Raw genomic sequence first — 18575 nt, 5'->3', positions numbered from 1 at the left:
ATCCTAATTCAAGACATCTATAACAACTGATTACAATTGTAACTTATGATAGTGGTTATAGTGTTGTAGCAAAGCAATAGAACCTTTAACTGGGCATACAGCTACCCACTTACAGACATTGTCTATTCTCCTTTGCAGTTGTGGCCCCATGAATAGGTTCCGGCCAATGAGATGCAAGCAGAGTGAGATGTGTTTATATGGAACAGGAATTTATATGAAAAGTATGCCTTTACCTTTCCCTCTCTTGCTTCTGCTGGCTGGTATGTAGACATGATGATAGACATTGGAGCCGCCATGTTTTTCACAAGGTGGAAGCCACCTGTTGAGGATGGCTGGTCCTCTACATAGAAGGAGTCGGGAGCCCTCAATGACTTGCAGAGGAGAGCCACTCTATCAGTTATCTTATTTAGTCCACCTCACCAGGAGGGTAGATCTACTTTCTTGCATTAGATCTACTTTCTTTTTTTTTAGATTTTATTGGGTAAGGGGAACAGGACTTTATTGGGGAACAGTGTGTACTTCCAGGTCTTTTTTCCAAGTCAAGTTGTTGTCCTTTCAATCTTAGTTGTGGAGGGCGCAGCTCAGCTCCAGGTCCAGTTGCCATTGCTAGTTGCAGGGGCACTGCCCACCATCCCTTGCAGGGCTCGAGGAATTGAACTGGCAACCTTGTGGCTGAGAGTCCACTGGCCCATGTGGGAATCGAACCGGCAGCCTTCGGAGTTAGGAGCATGGAGCTCTAACCCCCTGAGCCACCTGGCCGCCCCTAGATCTACTTTCTTGCATTCATGGCTCATACATATTACGTTGCCCTGTTTGTTAGCTGGTTCAATCACAAACTGAAGTGATAACATTAACTGGTTGTCTTTCTCACCAATCCTATACACTCGACTACACTGAGCAAGACATCACTGATCAAGAGTTTTAGATTTTAAGTATTAAAAGTTTTAAAATTTCAGAAACTTAACGTGTGCCATCCCTTAAATGAAATTTTACTATTTCATATGTCATTCTCCAAAGAATGTGCTGATTTTACCAGGCCTATCGGGAATATTCAGGCCGCTGATTTAACCACCATTTATATAGCACACAGAAATACTCAGTATAATGGATTGCAGAGCTTGACTAACTTTATCTTGACTTATGTTCTTCTGAATTGCAAGTGTCCTCGGAGAAAGTAGCTATTAATCTTTGGTTAGTTGCTATTTCAGCATATAAAAAACATTTGTTCAAGAGAAACACTGACATGTCTGACTGCGTTTTCACATTTCTGTACCAAGGGAAAGGGCAAAGCAATATTTAAGATGTGCTAGTCAAAAACTTATCATCAAGAACATAACTGCAAGATGCAGGGAGATTTCAGATTCCATGATGACTCAGGCAACAGGTTAGAGGAATTCGGACAGAAATTAACATTCTGGCCCATAGGAGTTTCCAAAGGAATGGCAGGGCAATGGGGATCCTAGAGAGGCAGACTCTGTGTACTGTCTTCTCCCAACATTGGCAAACCCCTTTGCACCATAAAAGTAGCTTAATTTGGGGGATGAGGAAAGAGGGTATTTTTTACTTGTTGCTAAAAATGCCACCCATGGTAGGTATAAAAACCCTTGCTTTCTGGTATAGACATTTAACAATTTATCATATATTTGGTGCTTACTCTGTACCAAGCATACCAAGAGTCAAGGGTACTGAGATGAATGAAACTGATCATGCCCTTACGAGAGAAGATTTTGAGGTAGTGTTTTTCAAACTATAGGGTGAGTACAAATTAGCTGGGGAACTTATTCCTACCTACAACCACTTAGTAGTCAGCGATGTAGGTGAAAGAGTAGCCATTTATTAATAATTGTTGGAGTTGGGTGATGTGTGTATTTGGGTTTATTATGCCATTGTATTTTTTCACTCGTGTGAAAATTTCCATAATAAATAATTTTTTGAAATCTTGGGACTTTACCATATCTTATAAAATACCAAGACTGTAGCATTTTTAGTTTACAAATATATTTGTTCTTATTCCAAGATAGGAGACCAAGATACATTGTAGAGCAATTTTTTAATCATACAGCTGACTTAAATCACACACATTACCATAATCACACACACTTTGAGACAGATAATGTGTTGTTCATGTTTTGATTAGTGATACCTGAATTGGTAAGCAGCTTGTTCCAAAATTATACTGGCAGCAAAAGACACTTGTTTGATTCTGACAAATTTCTAACAGTAGTTTTACACTCAAATCACTTGGAAATACTAATTTGACTAAAATATTTAAAACCTTTTTAAGAAATTGACAAAAATATAGGACAGAGGGATATGTCAAGATAAATAGAATAAATAATCTAGACATTAAAAAAAAACACCCCAAAACCCTCAAGTCGTGGTGTACATCTGAAGGCAGGAATTATGCTCTACGTGAAACATGAATAAAGTTGCAAAGTAATGAAATCAAGTGGTAATCTTTTTAATAAGCCTTATTATAAATTATGCTCTCATTGTTAAAACTTTAAACAATATAACTGAATATTAAATGAATAGATAAATAGAGGTTGTCTTTAGCCTCAATTTAAGAGATTACACATCTAGTTGTTGAATTGAAATACTCTTTTGGTCTCCACAATGTTTTTATCTTTAACTTGAGAGTCCTTCACAAATCTGAAGACCCTAAAACACTCTGCCTACATTCTCCAGTGCCAATAATTGGCTAGAGCTGAGTAGTACCTGCCTGCTTTAATGAATGTTCACAACAGTTTGTGTATGTTCTTTATACTTGAATATCAGTTTGCATTGGTATAAAACTCTTAGGTCACATTTTCTTGCTTTGAATGTTAAATATGTCACTCTATTTTCTTCAACCACAAAGGGGTTGTTGTAGAAAGCTCTGATAACAATTTGATATCATTTCCCCTATAAATGATTTTTTTTTTCATTTAGATACAAAATGAATATTTAAAGATTTTTCTTTACAATTCCTCAGTTTTACTAGAATAAGTCTTGGTGTTGGTTATTTTGGGTCAGTTTTTACAGGTACACAGTGTGCTTTTCAATATATATTATTAAGGTTTTTTTTTTTTTTTTTTTTTACTTCAAGAAAATTTTCTTAGGTTCTAGGCTTTTAATATTTGTTCTGTGCCATTGATTTGGTTCTCTTCTTTGGGTACTCACCTAGTATACATCTGTAGGAACTTTGACTATCTTCTGTATCTATCACTTTCAAATCCTTTTCACCTCTTTCTTCATTCTTTTTGAATTTTAACATTTCCTCCTTTTAATCTTCTGTTTCTTTTAAGACATTATTTCTTATTTTTACTTGTTCCTGTGTTCCTTCGTGTTTATGCTTCTTTAAAATTTTAAATATTATATCCTGAGTTCCCTCATTTTTTCCCCTCATCAACTTTTTGTTTCACTAAATAAAGCACATTTAAAAATGAGGAAAACTCCTAGACCCAAATAGATAACAGTGAAGTTACTACTGCAATAATGAATGCTTCATACGCATATTCGTATTAAATCAAAAGAGCAGACATTTCAAAGTACTTCAAATGCTCTACATTCGATACATATCTGGAGGCAGAGAAAGAGCAGAAGTCTGAGTGAAATTCATACAGTCCTCGCCTGATGCCCTCTACCTCACACTCGAAACCTCTGGAAGCTGTGTGACTTCTAGAATTAGAGGGACGTTCCTGTTTGTTCAAGTGAACCTTTCTCCTGATGTTAATGATTAGAACAAAGGCAATAGTTACAGAAGAGGTATTCCATTGATAAATATAATACAATATCAGAACATCAAAGAGGAGGTGACATAGAAAATCTTGTCTTTTCAAATATCAGAAGCTTTTATGTTATAGTTGTATGGCAGTGGAGTAAACTCTACCTCCCAAAGACTTACTCCAAAAACTTTCTGTTGGTATTTGCGCCAAACAAGCTCACCATACTTCTGACATCATTCCTGAACTATGAGATCCAGCTGGCTTTTTAGAGTATTGCAAACCTGTATTTTATGATCTCTGTCATGGATTGCAACACTGACAGCTATTTACTCAGATAGGTAGGCCTGTTGATCAATTTAGACATCAGCATCTTTGATTGGCAATTTTGTATGTCGGGATAACTTTTTGCACTTTGGCTTTTACCAGAAGGTGGTCCTGATTCCTGCAATGAACCGTCATTCGGGGCTACAGCAACTAGCACAAATCCTGGAGGACCAGTGTTTCCAGCACCCAGTGCCTGGTTGTATTTTATACCACCTTGCTTGAGTGTCTGTTTTGCTTCACTTGGTTGGTAATCAGGTTATTTCTGGTTCAGAGGACTTTTGAACTTGCTTGCTTCATCAAGTTGGACATTTAAATTTCCCTCTGCTGCATAACCTGCATTTCTTCCTTTTCATAATATTCCATAATGTTCAGTCTTTTTGTTTGCACAAGACAACCTTTCTTATGTTTTACATTGCCTTTGCCTCTATTTCTTCTGCATTCTCAGTGGCTTCTTTCAGTGGAAGCCAGCATGTCCACATTGCTGAGGGCCTTTGCGAAGACAAAGCTGGCCTAAGAATAATGGGCTGAAGTGGATGTTTGAAGGGACAGACGAAAGAGGTGGCAGACAGAAACTCAGCAAAGACCTTGGCTTACTTGCTTTATAACCTCAGATTCTGGTTTTGCAATTTTTGAGTTTTTCTAATGTTGATTTATGGTATTCTTTCATGGCTTCTATATTTTCCTTCATGTCTGTTAGCTTGTTTTGAAATATTAGATTTTACAGTTTCACAATTCGTTGGTGTTTCTTTCTAAAGTTTTTTCATCATGGTTTGTGGGTTCTTTTACTTATAATTTTGTATGACATTTATTTACAATTTTTTTCTATTCCTTATTTTGAAAATAATTTTCCAACACTCTTATAATGGAGTAGTTCCAACAAGTTCCAATACTGATTCCTTCCCTATAGTGTTTAACCATGCTCAATGTTCTTTCCCATTTAAAAACTAAGCCAAACCAAACTGAAAAAAATCCCTCCTTCCACCCATCTCACTCCCTTCTTCATCTACTAGCCTATCTTACTTCAAAGTCAAGCATCTCTAAAACATTGTCTATGCTTAGTATTTTCAAATATCCGTGTCTCATTCATTCTACAACCCACAACATTCTAGCTTCTGCTCTTATGTCTCTCACTGCAAGTGCTTTCACTGTGCACTTTAAAATATGGATCACTTCTTTTTTCACTGGGTTTCCATGACACAATCTTCCTATGTCTCTGGTTCATCCTTCTCAGTCTTTTTGCAAGCTTCATTTTGGTTTGTATTTCCCTTAAATGTTGATGTTCCTTAGGGTTTCCTAAGCAATCTTTCCTTCTCATTGCCAGCACTCTATGGTTGCTGTCATCAGTTCCTAAGATTGTAATTATCATATGATGTAAGAAAAATAGTTGACATTGTTTTTAAACATGTAGTTGTTGGAATTGCAAAGCTTGTCTTGTTTAAATAAAGAGAAAGACAAAATAAATGTGCTAATGGATCTTGATTAACAATCCATTTCATGCCAATTAAATACCAGTGGAATGACATAACGATGTCATTAGTTTTATAGTTAGTATCTTGGTCATCAAAATGCCGGGTACATATTACAATGTAGATGTATAAGAGTCAATTCTTAACAATAAACAATCTGACAGATACAATTTCATGCAATATTGATGTAGTTCATAAATGCATTATCATAATAAACATAAAAAAACCCAAACTTAGCAGTATCTATTGCCTTGAGTTAATTATCTCCATCCAAAGGAGATAATGGTGATAAAATACCTTTGTAATTAAAACTGAAAGCACAGAAAAGTTTTTTTGTCTTTCTTGGAAAACAGTCCAGTAATTTGTATTTATGAGATACGACACCTCTATAGGTAAATTGAACATGGCCTTCACCCCACCTGGCTAGTGCTATCTATTCTTTGTGCATTTATGATATCTGATTTATAAATATTATTAAATCTCCTTTACTCTAAAACCTGTGCAAGTTATTCTCCATTTGTTCATCCAGGTATGTTTTCTGCCTTTGTCTCCCTTGCTTTATGAGACATTGTCACCTGTGCCCCTTTGGCTTGTCCAATGGGAGAAGACCTGCACGAGATGTAGCAAAGGACAGCAAGGCCAGGGTATTTCTTCTCTGTCCCTTCCCTGCTCCGTGCCATACTCTGGCAGCAGCCATGTCCCTCCTCAACTACAGGTTCTGTGGGCACTGCCTCCCACTTGGTTCCATTGGCACCGTTTCCTACTTTTAACTTTGTAGTCCTAGGCATAATTTTGTATTCTCTGTTCATCTATTCATTGGATATCTATCTATCTATTGGTATCTATCTATCTATCTATCTATCTATCTATCTATCTATCTATCTATCTATCTATCTATCTATCTATCTTTCTATTTATATCTCTACCTACATAGATAGATAGATATAGATAGATATATATAGATATATAGATAGATATATACATACATGATTATATATAGATATAATCATGTTATTGAAGTTTATAAATTTGATTATAATTAGTTTATTTAATCTTACAGTATCTGAGAATTATATGTTAAAATCACCAACTAAAAATGTTGATGTATTCACTTTTCCTGTCATTCTTTTACTTATTGTTTTATGTATTTGGGAGAAATTTATTTAGTGTCTATGTGTTTAAAAATAATATTATCTCCTTAATACTTTTACTGGTAAATATTTCTTCATAACCCCCTTCATTAACCTTAAATTCTACTTAATCTGATATTGAAACTACTAGCCTAGCTTTCTTTTTATTCATATGTGCCTGATACATTTTATTCTATTTGTTTCCACTCTTTCTATATCCTTTTGTTTTAAAAGTGACTCTGTAAACAACACATTCAGGATCTTTAACTCTTTATTTTTGGTTAGTTAGAGTAACTAATTTACATTTATTATAGTTACTATTTGGAGTTACTTTCGCCAACTATTTTAAGTTTTCTATTTATCACATTTTATTTTTGTTTTCTTTCATTTCTTTTTGTATTTTTATTCCTTTTCCTTTTCCATAAGATAGATCAATATTCTACTGGTTTGAAAGTCATACATTGTATGCCTGGTTTTCTAGTAGTTATCCCTTATTTTTTCCCTCCATCTTTGTCTCCATCTCCCAAGTTTGAGAAAACTTTCATTAGTATCTACAGCAAGAGAAACTAACTCCTAGAGCAGATAAATATATTCTAAATCTTTTGCCTTCGTCAGGTCCTTAGCTTTTGAAATCTGAAAGCTAAGAATAGACTCTTTTGTTATATGTGCTCTGCTGCGTCATCCTTTCCCTGGAGCAGTGAAGATGCTGTGTCCTAGCTGCCCTGGTTAGGGAACATGGACAATAGGGGGAAACCCTGTTATTATTTCTATATTTCATTCAGTCACAAATGCTTGTGTTCTGTTTGCCATCTGCAGTCAGAACTCCATCACAATTTATAGGAGACAGTCTATGATTTTCTAATATTTTATAATTAATTGGTGGATGTATTTAGTATGTTTTCCTGAAAATAGCTAATTAAATAATTTGGTCTATCACCTCTGTGATATTAAAACTACCCTCTTAATCTTTGGTTTCTTCAATTCGAATTTGCTATTTATTCAATTCAACTCCTTTCACTCAATATTAAGACCCTATTAAGTGTCAGCTACTGTGCTTCCTGCTGTAGAAAATATGGCACAAAACAAACAATCCTTTTTCTCAAGATGCTCTTTCTGTAGTGGGTAACACAGACAAATCACCCAATAATTATAAAAAATGCGATAACAGCTCTAATAGTGGAATGTGTTTTGTTTTTTTATTTTTTTTAAAGATCAAAGAAGAGAGGACAACTAACTCTGACTGGGGAAGTAAGAAATATCTTCACAGAAGAGATACCTTTTGAGTTGGGTCTTGAACAATGAACAAATATTTAAGTAGTGAAGGATGGGGAAATTCAAGTTGTGGGGTGGTCGGAAGCAAGTGCAATCGGGCAGACAAAGAAGTCTATGATGCCCCATTAAGACAATAGATGTATAATACATTTGAGAATGGGGAGCTTGTCTGGAAGAGAGAGTGGGGGAGAGAGGAGCAGCAAATATAAGACCAGAAAAATTTTTGCTTTGAGTTTTTAGGAAATATATCCTTATCTAGAGAATTTTAAGCAGGGAAGAAAAGTAGATGTTGAGGGGCACAGAATGGGAGGGAGGGAGGGAGAAAAGAAGAGAAGGAGGGGGAAGAGGACACACTTAGAAACAAGCTTAGAGATTTCAACAATCCTTTGTAGTCTTGTACCACCACACTAGCATCTCAGGCCCTCATGTTTATCATATAGTATACATTTTTAAACTAGGATTTGACTGGATGTTGCAACTTCTAATTCATGCCGACACCATTAATTTAAGTTGGGATTTAGAGGAGCACTTTTTTTTAAAGTATGTGTTCACTTTTGGATATTATAGGTAGAGGTGATCATGAGACTATTCAGGAGATATTTTTTGCAGATTGTTGGAAATCTTTTCCATGACCATATTCTTTGGTTCATTTTTTGGGGAAAGGGAGTGTGGAAGGGTTTGGGGTCAGAGGTTGACTTATGGCCCCACCATTTAGTAAACATCATAGACCAGCATATTGTGTGTAATATCTACCAAACATCTTTAAATTATATCTTGTCCTTTTATGTTTTTCCAAATTCAAGTGATCAAGTATATAATTGAGCACGTTTTATGTGTATGCTATTCTCTAAGGTTCTGCAGGTGATACAACAGTTGTAAGAAACCAATAGCTTACCATCTAGTTCATGCACGTAGTAAGTCAAATGTATAAATGATAATAAAACAAATTATATACTATATAACATATTACATTAAATATTATATAATAAATTTATTCAGTAGGATAGATTAACAACAAGGTAGCAAACAACTCTACAATCTCAGTGGTTCAATAGAACAAAAATGTTTAATTGTTACTCATAAGAATGTGCTGTGCACGTGGGAGTTTCTCCAGGACAACTGTCATCCGTGTGTTGGCTCAGCATTCTGGGCTGCTTTGATTCTAAGGAACTTCCGTGTGGACCTGTTGCTTCTATGATGACCGATGGAGGGTAAGAGTAGGGCTGGAAAGCAAGATAGGCTGGAGCCTTGACTGCTGTTAGCTAAATGCTTCTACTTAAAATGCGATCCAAGTTGCTTCTGCTTACATTTCACCCCCAAAACAAGCCTTATGACTGTGCCTAACTTGAAGAGTGCAGGGAAGACCTATCTTCCCATGTGTCAGGATGCAGACAGGATCAGGCATTGGTAAACAGTAATAATGCTTATTAATGCATTGTAAGATAAATATCACAAAAAGTTACAAAGAAAGGGCTAAGAGCATTCTGGCACAGGAAGTAATCACATTTAGGATGTCATGTAATAAAAAACATTTCTTCTGTTTTTCTGTCAATAAGTGAAAGCTGTTTATTGCTTCACTTTCTTTTACCAATGGGAACAGGCCTGCTGGGGCTCCAAATTCAATCCTTGCTCCAAAGCTGGTTGATTTGGTAGAGCCGACAAGACTTCCATGCTCTCCCCAGATCTTTGTTCTTTCCTTTCTCTTATAGAACTTAGGTATGTGGCCTAGAGAAATGGGATCTGTATGAGAGTTTCTGGTAGGTAGGGTTCTGGAAGGTTTCAGTCTACATTCCAAGAACTTTTCACTGCTTGTTGAAGACATGTGTCTATTTTGCACAAAGGTGTGGGGGAGTGGTTAACCAAATGTTTAAACCTAAGCAATTAATGTCTCCATCTTAGACCTTAGATGTTTATCCACAAGAGAGCCATCAGGGTGCACTTAGAAATTCAGTATAGAAATAATGGCAGTTGATCATAGTGATCTTACATAAGTAGAATACAATATAGTCCCAGGACTTTATAGAAAGTCAGAATACCATTAAACTGACAACAATGAGAAATCTGGGTTTCGTTCTTCCCGTAAACGTTGGAGAAACTTAGGAAATTTCGGTGTCTTTCCCATCAATTTTGTTGATCTCTTATCTGATTCTTAATTATAATTCAGTCAGATTAAAAGAGAAGTCACGAGTTTAATTTGCTAAAATGAATAAATACTTCTCTTTCTGTTTTAAAATTAGAATGATCAATTTGTCCTCCCAATTTTTTCAGTTCCGCAGAAATAGATATCACTACTTATAAAAGAGTGAAATATCTCTACATTAGTTATGAATGGATATATATAATTAATAAAAGATAGTTTTCCCATATTTTAAGAAGATGGCTGCAGTTAAGAGCTAGGAAGATTCATATTTCTTATACAGTGTTATATTTTAAAGTGAAATTGGAATTGAAATATTTTATTTTAAGTCATACTATGATTTAAAACACGAGTACTGTTTGAGATTACTAGGAAGATTCAGACATTATTATGCAATCTTTAAAAGGGATTGAAACCATTAGTAATAAAAAATAATAAATAAAACTAAATAAATAATGAAAATCAAATGAAACAAAACCCAAAAAAACTCAGCGCCCTATTGAGAGCGTCCCCCTCCCCAGGGGGCAGCAGAGATGCCCAGGAGAGGACCGAGATCCCGGCGAACCTGGAGAGTCCCACATGGTCCGGGCTGTGCCCAAGCCAGGGGCAGGACTGCCGCCCCGGGGACGCATTGGAGGGCGGGCTGGGACAGGGGCTGGAGAAGGGGGGGACTTCACAGATATGCTTTCATAGGCGACGCTCTCCGCTCGCCGAACGGGAGGCGGGGTGGCTGCACGATTCAAGAAGCAGCCTGGAAGGAAGGAAGGAGCGAGGGAGGGACGGGAACAGTTGGAGGAGGAGCAGCAAGCTGGGCTGTGGCCACCGGAGGAGGAGCGGCCCCCGCGAAGCCACGTTTTGTTTTTATTTTCCGTTCGAATAGTTCTTGCTGGCCCTTCCCGAAGGCTGACCACCCCGTAGCCCTACGGCCCCGACCTTCCAGGTGACAGCCGGTCACCCTGGTAGGAGTCAGCTCCGCCCCCAGTCACCCCCTCCCGCCCACGGCCCATTCCCCGCCCAGGTTCCCAGTGCCTGCCCAAAGCAAGCGGGCGGCCGCAGCGGCTCTGCAGCGCTGGAGCAGGCGGCCACCGGCGGTGGCGCGGGGCCCTCAGCGTTGTCCTCTGACCCTGAGCCGCGGTGGAGGAAGAGGGAAGTCTGGCCTCTATGCACGAGCCCGAGGAAGGAGGATGACGATTTAACTCTCTCTCTCCTGCCAGTCCAGCTGCCGGGCGCAGCCTTGGTGCCCGGAGCTTCCCCGCCGCGTCCGGGAAAGTGCCGCATGGGGCAGGGCCGCTGAAGCGCGGAGTTCGGGGTCGCGCCGAGGCGGGCGCAGGGGCCCGTTGCGGCAGTTGGCACAGTTTCGGCGGCACCTTCAGCGCGGGAGTTGGGGGCGCGGCGCGCCTCTCCGGTGCCTCGGTGCCCTCGTGAGGCGCGAGTTATGGAGCCCCCCAGCTGCATTCAGGATGAGCCGTTCCCGCACCCCCTGGAACCCGAGCCGGGCGCCCCTGCGCAGCCGGGCCCGGGGAAGCCGGGCGACAAGAGGTTCCGGCTGTGGTACGTGGGGGGGTCGTGCCTGGACCGAAGGACCACGCTGCCCATGCTGCCCTGGCTCATGGCCGAGATCCGTCGGCGTAGCCAGAAGCCCGAGACCGGCAGCTGCGGGGCGCAGGCGGCCCGTGAGGTGCTTTTGGTACTCAGTGCGCCCTTTCTACGCTGCGTCCCCGCGCCAGGCCCCGGGGCGACAGGGGGTTCTGGCCCCACGGCCGCGCAGCCCAACCCGGCCGTGTTCATTTTCGAGCACAAGGCGCAGCACATCTCGCGCTTCATCCACAACAGCCACGATCTCACCTACTTTGCCTACCTGATCAAGGCCCAGCCCGACGATCCCGAATCGCAGATGGCTTGCCATGTTTTCCGCGCCACAGACCCCAATCAGGCAAGACGGCTGCTCGGCGGCGCGGGGGAGGGTCCGGCGAACCCTGGAGGAGGAGCAGGGCTGGAGGCGCAGGGACCTCACAGTGAGGACCGACTGGTCGGGCTGCTGGCGCGCGCACTCCACGTGGCGCGTCTGAGCGTCCGCTGGTCCCGCTCCTCAGACCCTGAGTCTTGGAGTTAGTGTTCACGGGCGGGTGGGACCCGACGTCGCGCAGGAGCAGGGGACAGGGAGGGAGCTGAGAGTGGTCCGGGACCTTGGAGAAGCGGGCGAGCCCTGGAAGGATGCGAGGAGCAGCATGCGTCCCGGGAAGATCGCGGTGTCTGGGGTGTGATTGGAGATGGCATGCCTGGCCTGGGCCTTGCGTGAATGCATGTGTGTGTTTAAGAGGGAATGCGGGAGAGGGTTGGGTTTCTAGAGGCCCTGCACGCACTCACCGTCTTGGTGGAGCCCTACCTCATAACCCATTTGGAGGGTCGTGTCCTAGTTACTGCAGCACCTGCAGGTCTGAGGTCTGGGAGGCTGTTTCGGAGCGGGGCTTAGGAAACCTTACTACCTAGACGTCAGATTGTCGGCAAAGTACGAATCTACATTTAAATGTTGAGTGGAAAGCCCCTTTTTTTTAAAAATAGTTTTTTTATACACGAATTCGAGACAATCAGTATCTACTTCGGTGACTTAAAAATCAGCGGTATAGGAGAAGTCGAAATCTCTTTTCTAGTATCACTTCTCCAGAGTTTACTAAATCGGATGTCTGTTACCAAACAGTGGATTTTCACTTCCTTAAAAACAGGCGCAGTCCTTTACCTAAGGGAGTGAGGAATCTAAACAAAACTCTGCCACACTGATTATGTCTTTGAAAACAGGTTTGGAAAATGTGTGAAGAGTTTTTGTGTATCAAAAGCCTCCAAAATGCTATTATAAAAGTAGTTATTTAATGTTTGCATAGTACTATAGATTCTTTTGAAAAAGTGTCTAAATATAAAGTTTCAGTTGCACCATGTGACTGTTCTGCTGGTAGCTGGGAAATTACTAGATGAGAAAAATATCCTACCGTGTTTCCCGGAAAATAAGACCTAGCCGGACAATCAGCTCTAATGCGTCTTTTGGAGCAAAAATTAATATAAAACCCAGTCTTATTTTACTATAAGACCGGGTCTTATGTAATATAATATAATATAGTATAGTATAGTATAGTATAATATAAAACACTGGGTCTTATATTAATTTTTGCACCAAATGACGCATTAGAGCTGATTGTCTGGCTAGGTCTTATTTTCGGGGAAACAGGGTATAAATAAGGCTTTAATTAACAAAATTCATTATTCTCATATCTGTAATAGACTTTCAGTTTGTCTAGTAGTTTCTCACAAAAGGCCTGTAACTGAAGAAAATAAAAGCTCACTGTATTAGATTTAATCAGTTACTTTGTAAACTAGTTTAATATCTTCACACTCACAACTCCCAATGAGAAGAGAGCAATTTTAACTTATATGACCACTATTATATTTATGGTAAGACACTTTATTAAAATTTATCTTAAGATCCTAAACATCAGTAAAATGAACTTCATTTTATGCTTATTTGTTCAAAACTTATTTTTTAAAATCTTTCACCTATGTTGAAATTGGAGTGCAGCGTGCTTTTTATTTCTGAAAGTTATCCCTGTTTTTGATTCTGTCAGTAAGGAGGACAAAAATTGCATTTTTTCAGGACGTTAAGGAACATTTCATGATTCTTGGTGGTTTATGTTAGTTTTTTGTTTTTGTTTTTTTTCCCTTGAGATCTAATACATGACACATCATTGATAATTTTATTGATGGTTAAAGTTTGTTTATGAGTCATGGCACCTTGAATTCTCCACACTGGTTGTGAGTCCCTCCTGGACTCTTTGGTAGATCTATTAAAATCATCCCCTTTCATTTACCTTCATTATATACCAGAGGTGCCAAAAAATATATGTACACATGACTTGTATTCATCTTTCGTTATTGGTATATATTGAGTATTACAATTTTAATATAGTTTTTTCCTTTCATAAAATGTGTATACATTTTCTTGACACCTTCTATATTTAGGTATTAGAGGCTGAACGTGCTATTGCTTTACAAATAATAATATGCTTAAGTTCATTTCCCCCTTTTGGTCCTGTAGGGTCAGTGGAAGCCATATGACTTTTTGATTAAAACAAACAAACAAACAAACAAATCTGTTTATTGCCATTTCCCAGTTGAGTCTTTGATCTAAAGACATGGATTCCTGTCTGTTAATTTGAAAGTCCAGATGTCGCCTAAGGATTATCTCCAGCCATAAATCAGGGGTTACAAACGAATGCCTGGGAAGAGGGTTGAGTGAGAACCTTGGAGGACTAGATAGTGGGTGTCCTTTCTTAAGGTGCTACTCAGCTCCAATTCGAAATTGCATTAACAGGATACCAGCCCAGTGTTGCCAGAGCTTCTGATTGCCCAAGAAACCAAGTGGAAACCTGGATTTTTATGAATGAGTCCACATTTTAAAGTATTAGAAAATATGTTAAACATTTAAGAATCTTATCTGGGCCAAACAAAACACATCTGAGGGTTGGCTTTAGAGATATAAGTACTACTTCTTTTAATTTTTGGTATTAATATTTGTTGAGTGAACAAGAGTAGACATCAGACACTGTGTGCTGTTTGCCACGTTTCCTTCTGAATTTCTGAATTCACTCAATGAGCTCTCCTAGTAGTGCACAATAGGACCATTTTTGGGGAAGCATTTATAAGTGAAATTCCCAGAAGTGATGATTTGTCATCATTAATTAAAGGGATGGATTCATCACATTATTAGCATAACAGTATACTTCATGTAGAATAGGCTCTGTATGGTCCTGGGCACCCTTGAAATCAGAAGGAAAAAGATCTGCTGTTCACTTGGCCCCTGGGTTCTACATTTGAAGTGGAGAAGTATTTAGTTGAACTTTTAAGATCATTAAGAGAATCTCCTAAGTGTTTTTCACAGTCACGGAACAAAGTGTGGAAGCAGTGGGCCTGCGAACACAGCCAAATAAACTTGCCTCTGGTTTGTCCCTCATGCCTGTCCCTTCTCTGAAACGGGCCTGTCTGTAGGATGACTATGTCATTTACTATATAACTTATTCTTTAGTCTGGGACGGGTTTTCTGGAGAAAGGGGGCACCACTAATAATTACACAAGCATAACAAGTGCACACCTAGATCATTTCGGGCAAATCCGGACGTACAGTTAAATGGCAAAGTTTGTGTTCTTGCTGAGCCACTGAGGCGGAGACAGAATCAGAGTGGTTTCTATGTATAAAATGAGAGTGTTTTACAGAATATCTACCCACATCTTTTTGCGGGGGTGGATCTACCTGTGACCTCAGAGTTGAAAGCACTGTGCTAGTAGCTTGGGTCTGTTTTGGGGAGTTGCCACAGTGATATGCCCTCTGGCTCCAGACCTTACTGGGGGATCACAGTCAACTTAAGGATGTGTGTCTGGAGCAGGGCTCAGCCAGAATGGGCAAAGGCAGAGCTGTTTTTCCCAGGTGCTAAGAATGAGGGGGTCAGGAGCAAACCAACCAATTCCAGATCAAATATATGCTAACACAGAACGGTTCCCGTTTCCTCCAGCGTGTGTAGTCTTGCACAGGAAGAATGTCAGCCTTCGCACATTTCAGCCAGACTTGGATATTTGAACTAGTAAAAGTGCTTAACTCTGCATACTTTTAAGAATCCCACTGGCATAAATTAAGTTGTAGACTTAAAACTGGTTGGGGATCCCAGAATATCTGTTTCTGTACCTAAGATCTAAGATGGATCACTAAAATTCTTCAAATATTTATCTGTTTTACTTTCAGAAAGAGGCCATATAGCATGATCTCAATTCCCCTTTTAGAAAGCAGAAATTCTTTTATGTTATGTATGTTTTACCAAATTAAAAAAAATGTTGTTAGTGTTTATAAACACTATAAGAGTTAAAAGTGTTAATTATCATTTGCATGAGACGCTTAGCATGAAAATTACATATCATAATTATAGAATAAGCAATCATTTAAAAGAAAAACATGACTGCTATAATTTTCACTGACTTTGTTTATGTATATATTTCTAGAAGCTTTCAAGAATGTGCTTTCAAAGAGATTTTACAAACCGTATTCTTCAAATTAAAAATGAGCTTGACACCAGTTTTTTCCAGATCTCAGTTCCCTAAATTTGTAGTTTTTTGTTCCTCTTAAAGTATTAGTATTTTGTGAGCTTTATTCAGGTAACCAATTTTCAACTTAATTATTGTTGATCTATTTCCAAAAGGTTATTTCTCAGTTCTTCCTCATAGTTGATGGTCAGTGGCTTTGGGAATATATTAGTCAGGAAACTAGAGAAATAGGAATCTGGAAGTTCTCAGTTCTCTCGCTCTGCTTTCTGAGTAGTTTGTGCTATTCTGGACGGGTAGACCTCTTTCTCCTCATGTTTGCTATACTAATTTTTTTGTTTTCTGTTCATGTACCCTGCCTCAATAGTAGAATCTTGATTGTGGTATCTGGAGGAAAGATAAAAATGTATGTCCAGAACTACCGAGTTTTGAGGGAAAGTTGTAATAAAGATTGAGGTTGTTCAGTTTATCATAAACCAGAGGTTTTCAAACTTAACTGTGTGTCAGAATCACCTGGAGCGCTTGATAAAACAGATTGCTGGACCCCACCCTCACTTTCTGATGCTAAGAAGTTCCCTGGTCTTGTTCAGACTACTTGTCTGGGAACCACTGTTTGAGAACGACTGCTCTCAGTGATTTTGTTCATGTGGTTGGTTGATTTTATGACCATTCTGTTCCCTTGGTTATTTTTGCAATCGTTCTCAGCCTTGAAAGTTCAAGGTGAATGTGATGAGGAATAATATCTAACTACAAAAGGTTTTTATGAAACTTCATTTTTCTAGCTTAATAACTTTGCATATCTACTACCCTTGATAGACATTATTCTGCTAGGCATCAAAAGACTATCCATATATTGAAAGAGAACTTCACTTTTCCAGCAAAAGTTTGAAGTTCTGGAAATTGGAATAAAGAATTTTGGGGGAATGTATCCTAATGTTATGTCATGATAAGTTTTTGCAAAAATTAAAGCTTTATTTGCATCTAGAGAAATAACAGCATTCAGCAAGTTTGATGTACTGGTTATTAAGAGAATCAGGCAAAAAGAAATAAATATTTGACAGTTTGATGATGGCCATTTTGAATAATTATTGCAAACAATTCTGTTTACTCCTTTAAAAAACAACCTCAGGGCCTTTGCCCTTTAAAAGCATCTGGATAGTTGTTTTTAGAGTTCCATTTCATTTGAGCTATGTTGGTATGTCTGAATAAAGTCAACATGCATTTACTTAGATATATAGTTCCTTGTAAAATGAATGACAGATTAAATATAATTTAATGTAATAGCATATTCAGTTATTGACCAAGAAAGGATTTTGCTTGAAATATCATCTACATAAAATATGAACACAAATTTAATAACTCATTGGGAATCATCAACTAAGGATGTCATTGGCTTTTTAGACTAAAGTTGTTATGTGATATTTATCTAAGTAGCTTTTTAATGCATTTCCTTAAAAGTTAACATTGAGCTCTTGCTGGATGATGTCACTGCCCTTAGTGCATTTCCTAGGTTATCACATTTTATTTTTATAGTAAGTGTGTAGAGTACTCCTTATCCACCCATTTTATAGATGAGAAAACTGAGGTATTGAAAAGTTAAGTTATTTCCCCGAGGACAAAAGTCTTGTAATAATACAAGCAGATTCCAGTCCAGGAAGACAGAGTGTAAAGTTTCTCATCTGCTACTCTAGAATGCAGTTGTTGAAAAATTTTTTAGTTGTTAGTGTTATAAATTTTTATGCTATCATTTTTTTCCCACTCTTTTTTTTAACATGATAGTTTTATATTTTTCTAGCTTTACTGAGGCATAATTAACAAATAACAATTGTATATGCTTAAGGGTGCAATGTGATGTTTGGATATACGTATCAAATGAAATAATTACCACAATCAAGCTAATTAATGCATCCATCACCTCGCAAGGTTATCATTTTTATTTTTGTGGTGAGAAAACTTAAGATCTTCTCTTTTAGCAAACTTCAAATATGCAATGTAGTATTGTTAACTATAGTCAGTATGCTGTCTGTACATTAGCTCTTCAGAACTTACTTATTCTGCATAACTGAAACTGACAGTTGGTACCCTTTTTTTTTTTTTTTTTAAAGATTTTATTGGGGAAGGAGAACAGTGTGTACTTCCAGCCCTTTTTTTCCAAGTCAAGTTGTTGTCCTTTCAGTCTTAGTTGTGGAGGGCGCAGCTCAGCTCCAGGTCCAGTTGCTGTTTTCTAGTTGCAGGGGGCACAGCCCACCATCCCTTGCGGGAGTCAAACCAGCAACCTTGTGGTTGAGAGGACCCATGCCAACCAACTGAGCCATCCGGGAGTTCAGTGGCAGCTCAGCTCAAGGTGCCATGTTCAATCTTATTTGCAGGGGGCACTGCCCACCATACCTTGCAGGACTCGAGGAGTTGAACTGGCAACCTTGTGGTTGAGAGCCCACTGGCCCATGTGGGAATCGAACTGGCA

General features: G+C 39.0%; 1 protein-coding gene and 1 pseudogene across 7 annotated transcripts in view; one reads left to right on the top strand and one right to left on the bottom strand.

Annotated features, from left to right (window-relative positions):
• Positions 1 to 3498: 3498 nt before the first annotated feature.
• On the bottom strand, positions 3499 to 4690 carry LOC117021120 (V-type proton ATPase subunit E 1-like; annotated as a pseudogene).
• Positions 4691 to 11066: 6376 nt separating this feature from the next.
• Positions 11067 to 18575, top strand: part of TBC1D4 (TBC1 domain family member 4) — a 177212-nt gene continuing 169703 nt past the window's right edge. For 3 of the 7 annotated variants that reach the window (XM_033103901.1, XM_033103900.1, XM_033103898.1), the window contains exon 1: positions 11089 to 11969. In XM_033103901.1, the coding sequence (XP_032959792.1) occupies positions 11472 to 11969 (498 nt within the window). In that variant the 5' untranslated portion in view covers positions 11089 to 11471. Of the gene's footprint in view, positions 11970 to 18575 lie in introns of all 7 variants that reach the window. The other 4 variants (XM_033103903.1, XM_033103902.1, XM_033103899.1 and 1 more) reach the window with 2 other exon arrangements.

This window comes from Rhinolophus ferrumequinum, chromosome 4 (genome assembly GCF_004115265.2).
Source record: "Rhinolophus ferrumequinum isolate MPI-CBG mRhiFer1 chromosome 4, mRhiFer1_v1.p, whole genome shotgun sequence".
Taxonomy (NCBI): Eukaryota; Metazoa; Chordata; class Mammalia; order Chiroptera; family Rhinolophidae; genus Rhinolophus; species Rhinolophus ferrumequinum.
Note: the sequence above shows the minus strand (reverse complement) of the source record. Positions and strands in the feature narration are given on the sequence as shown.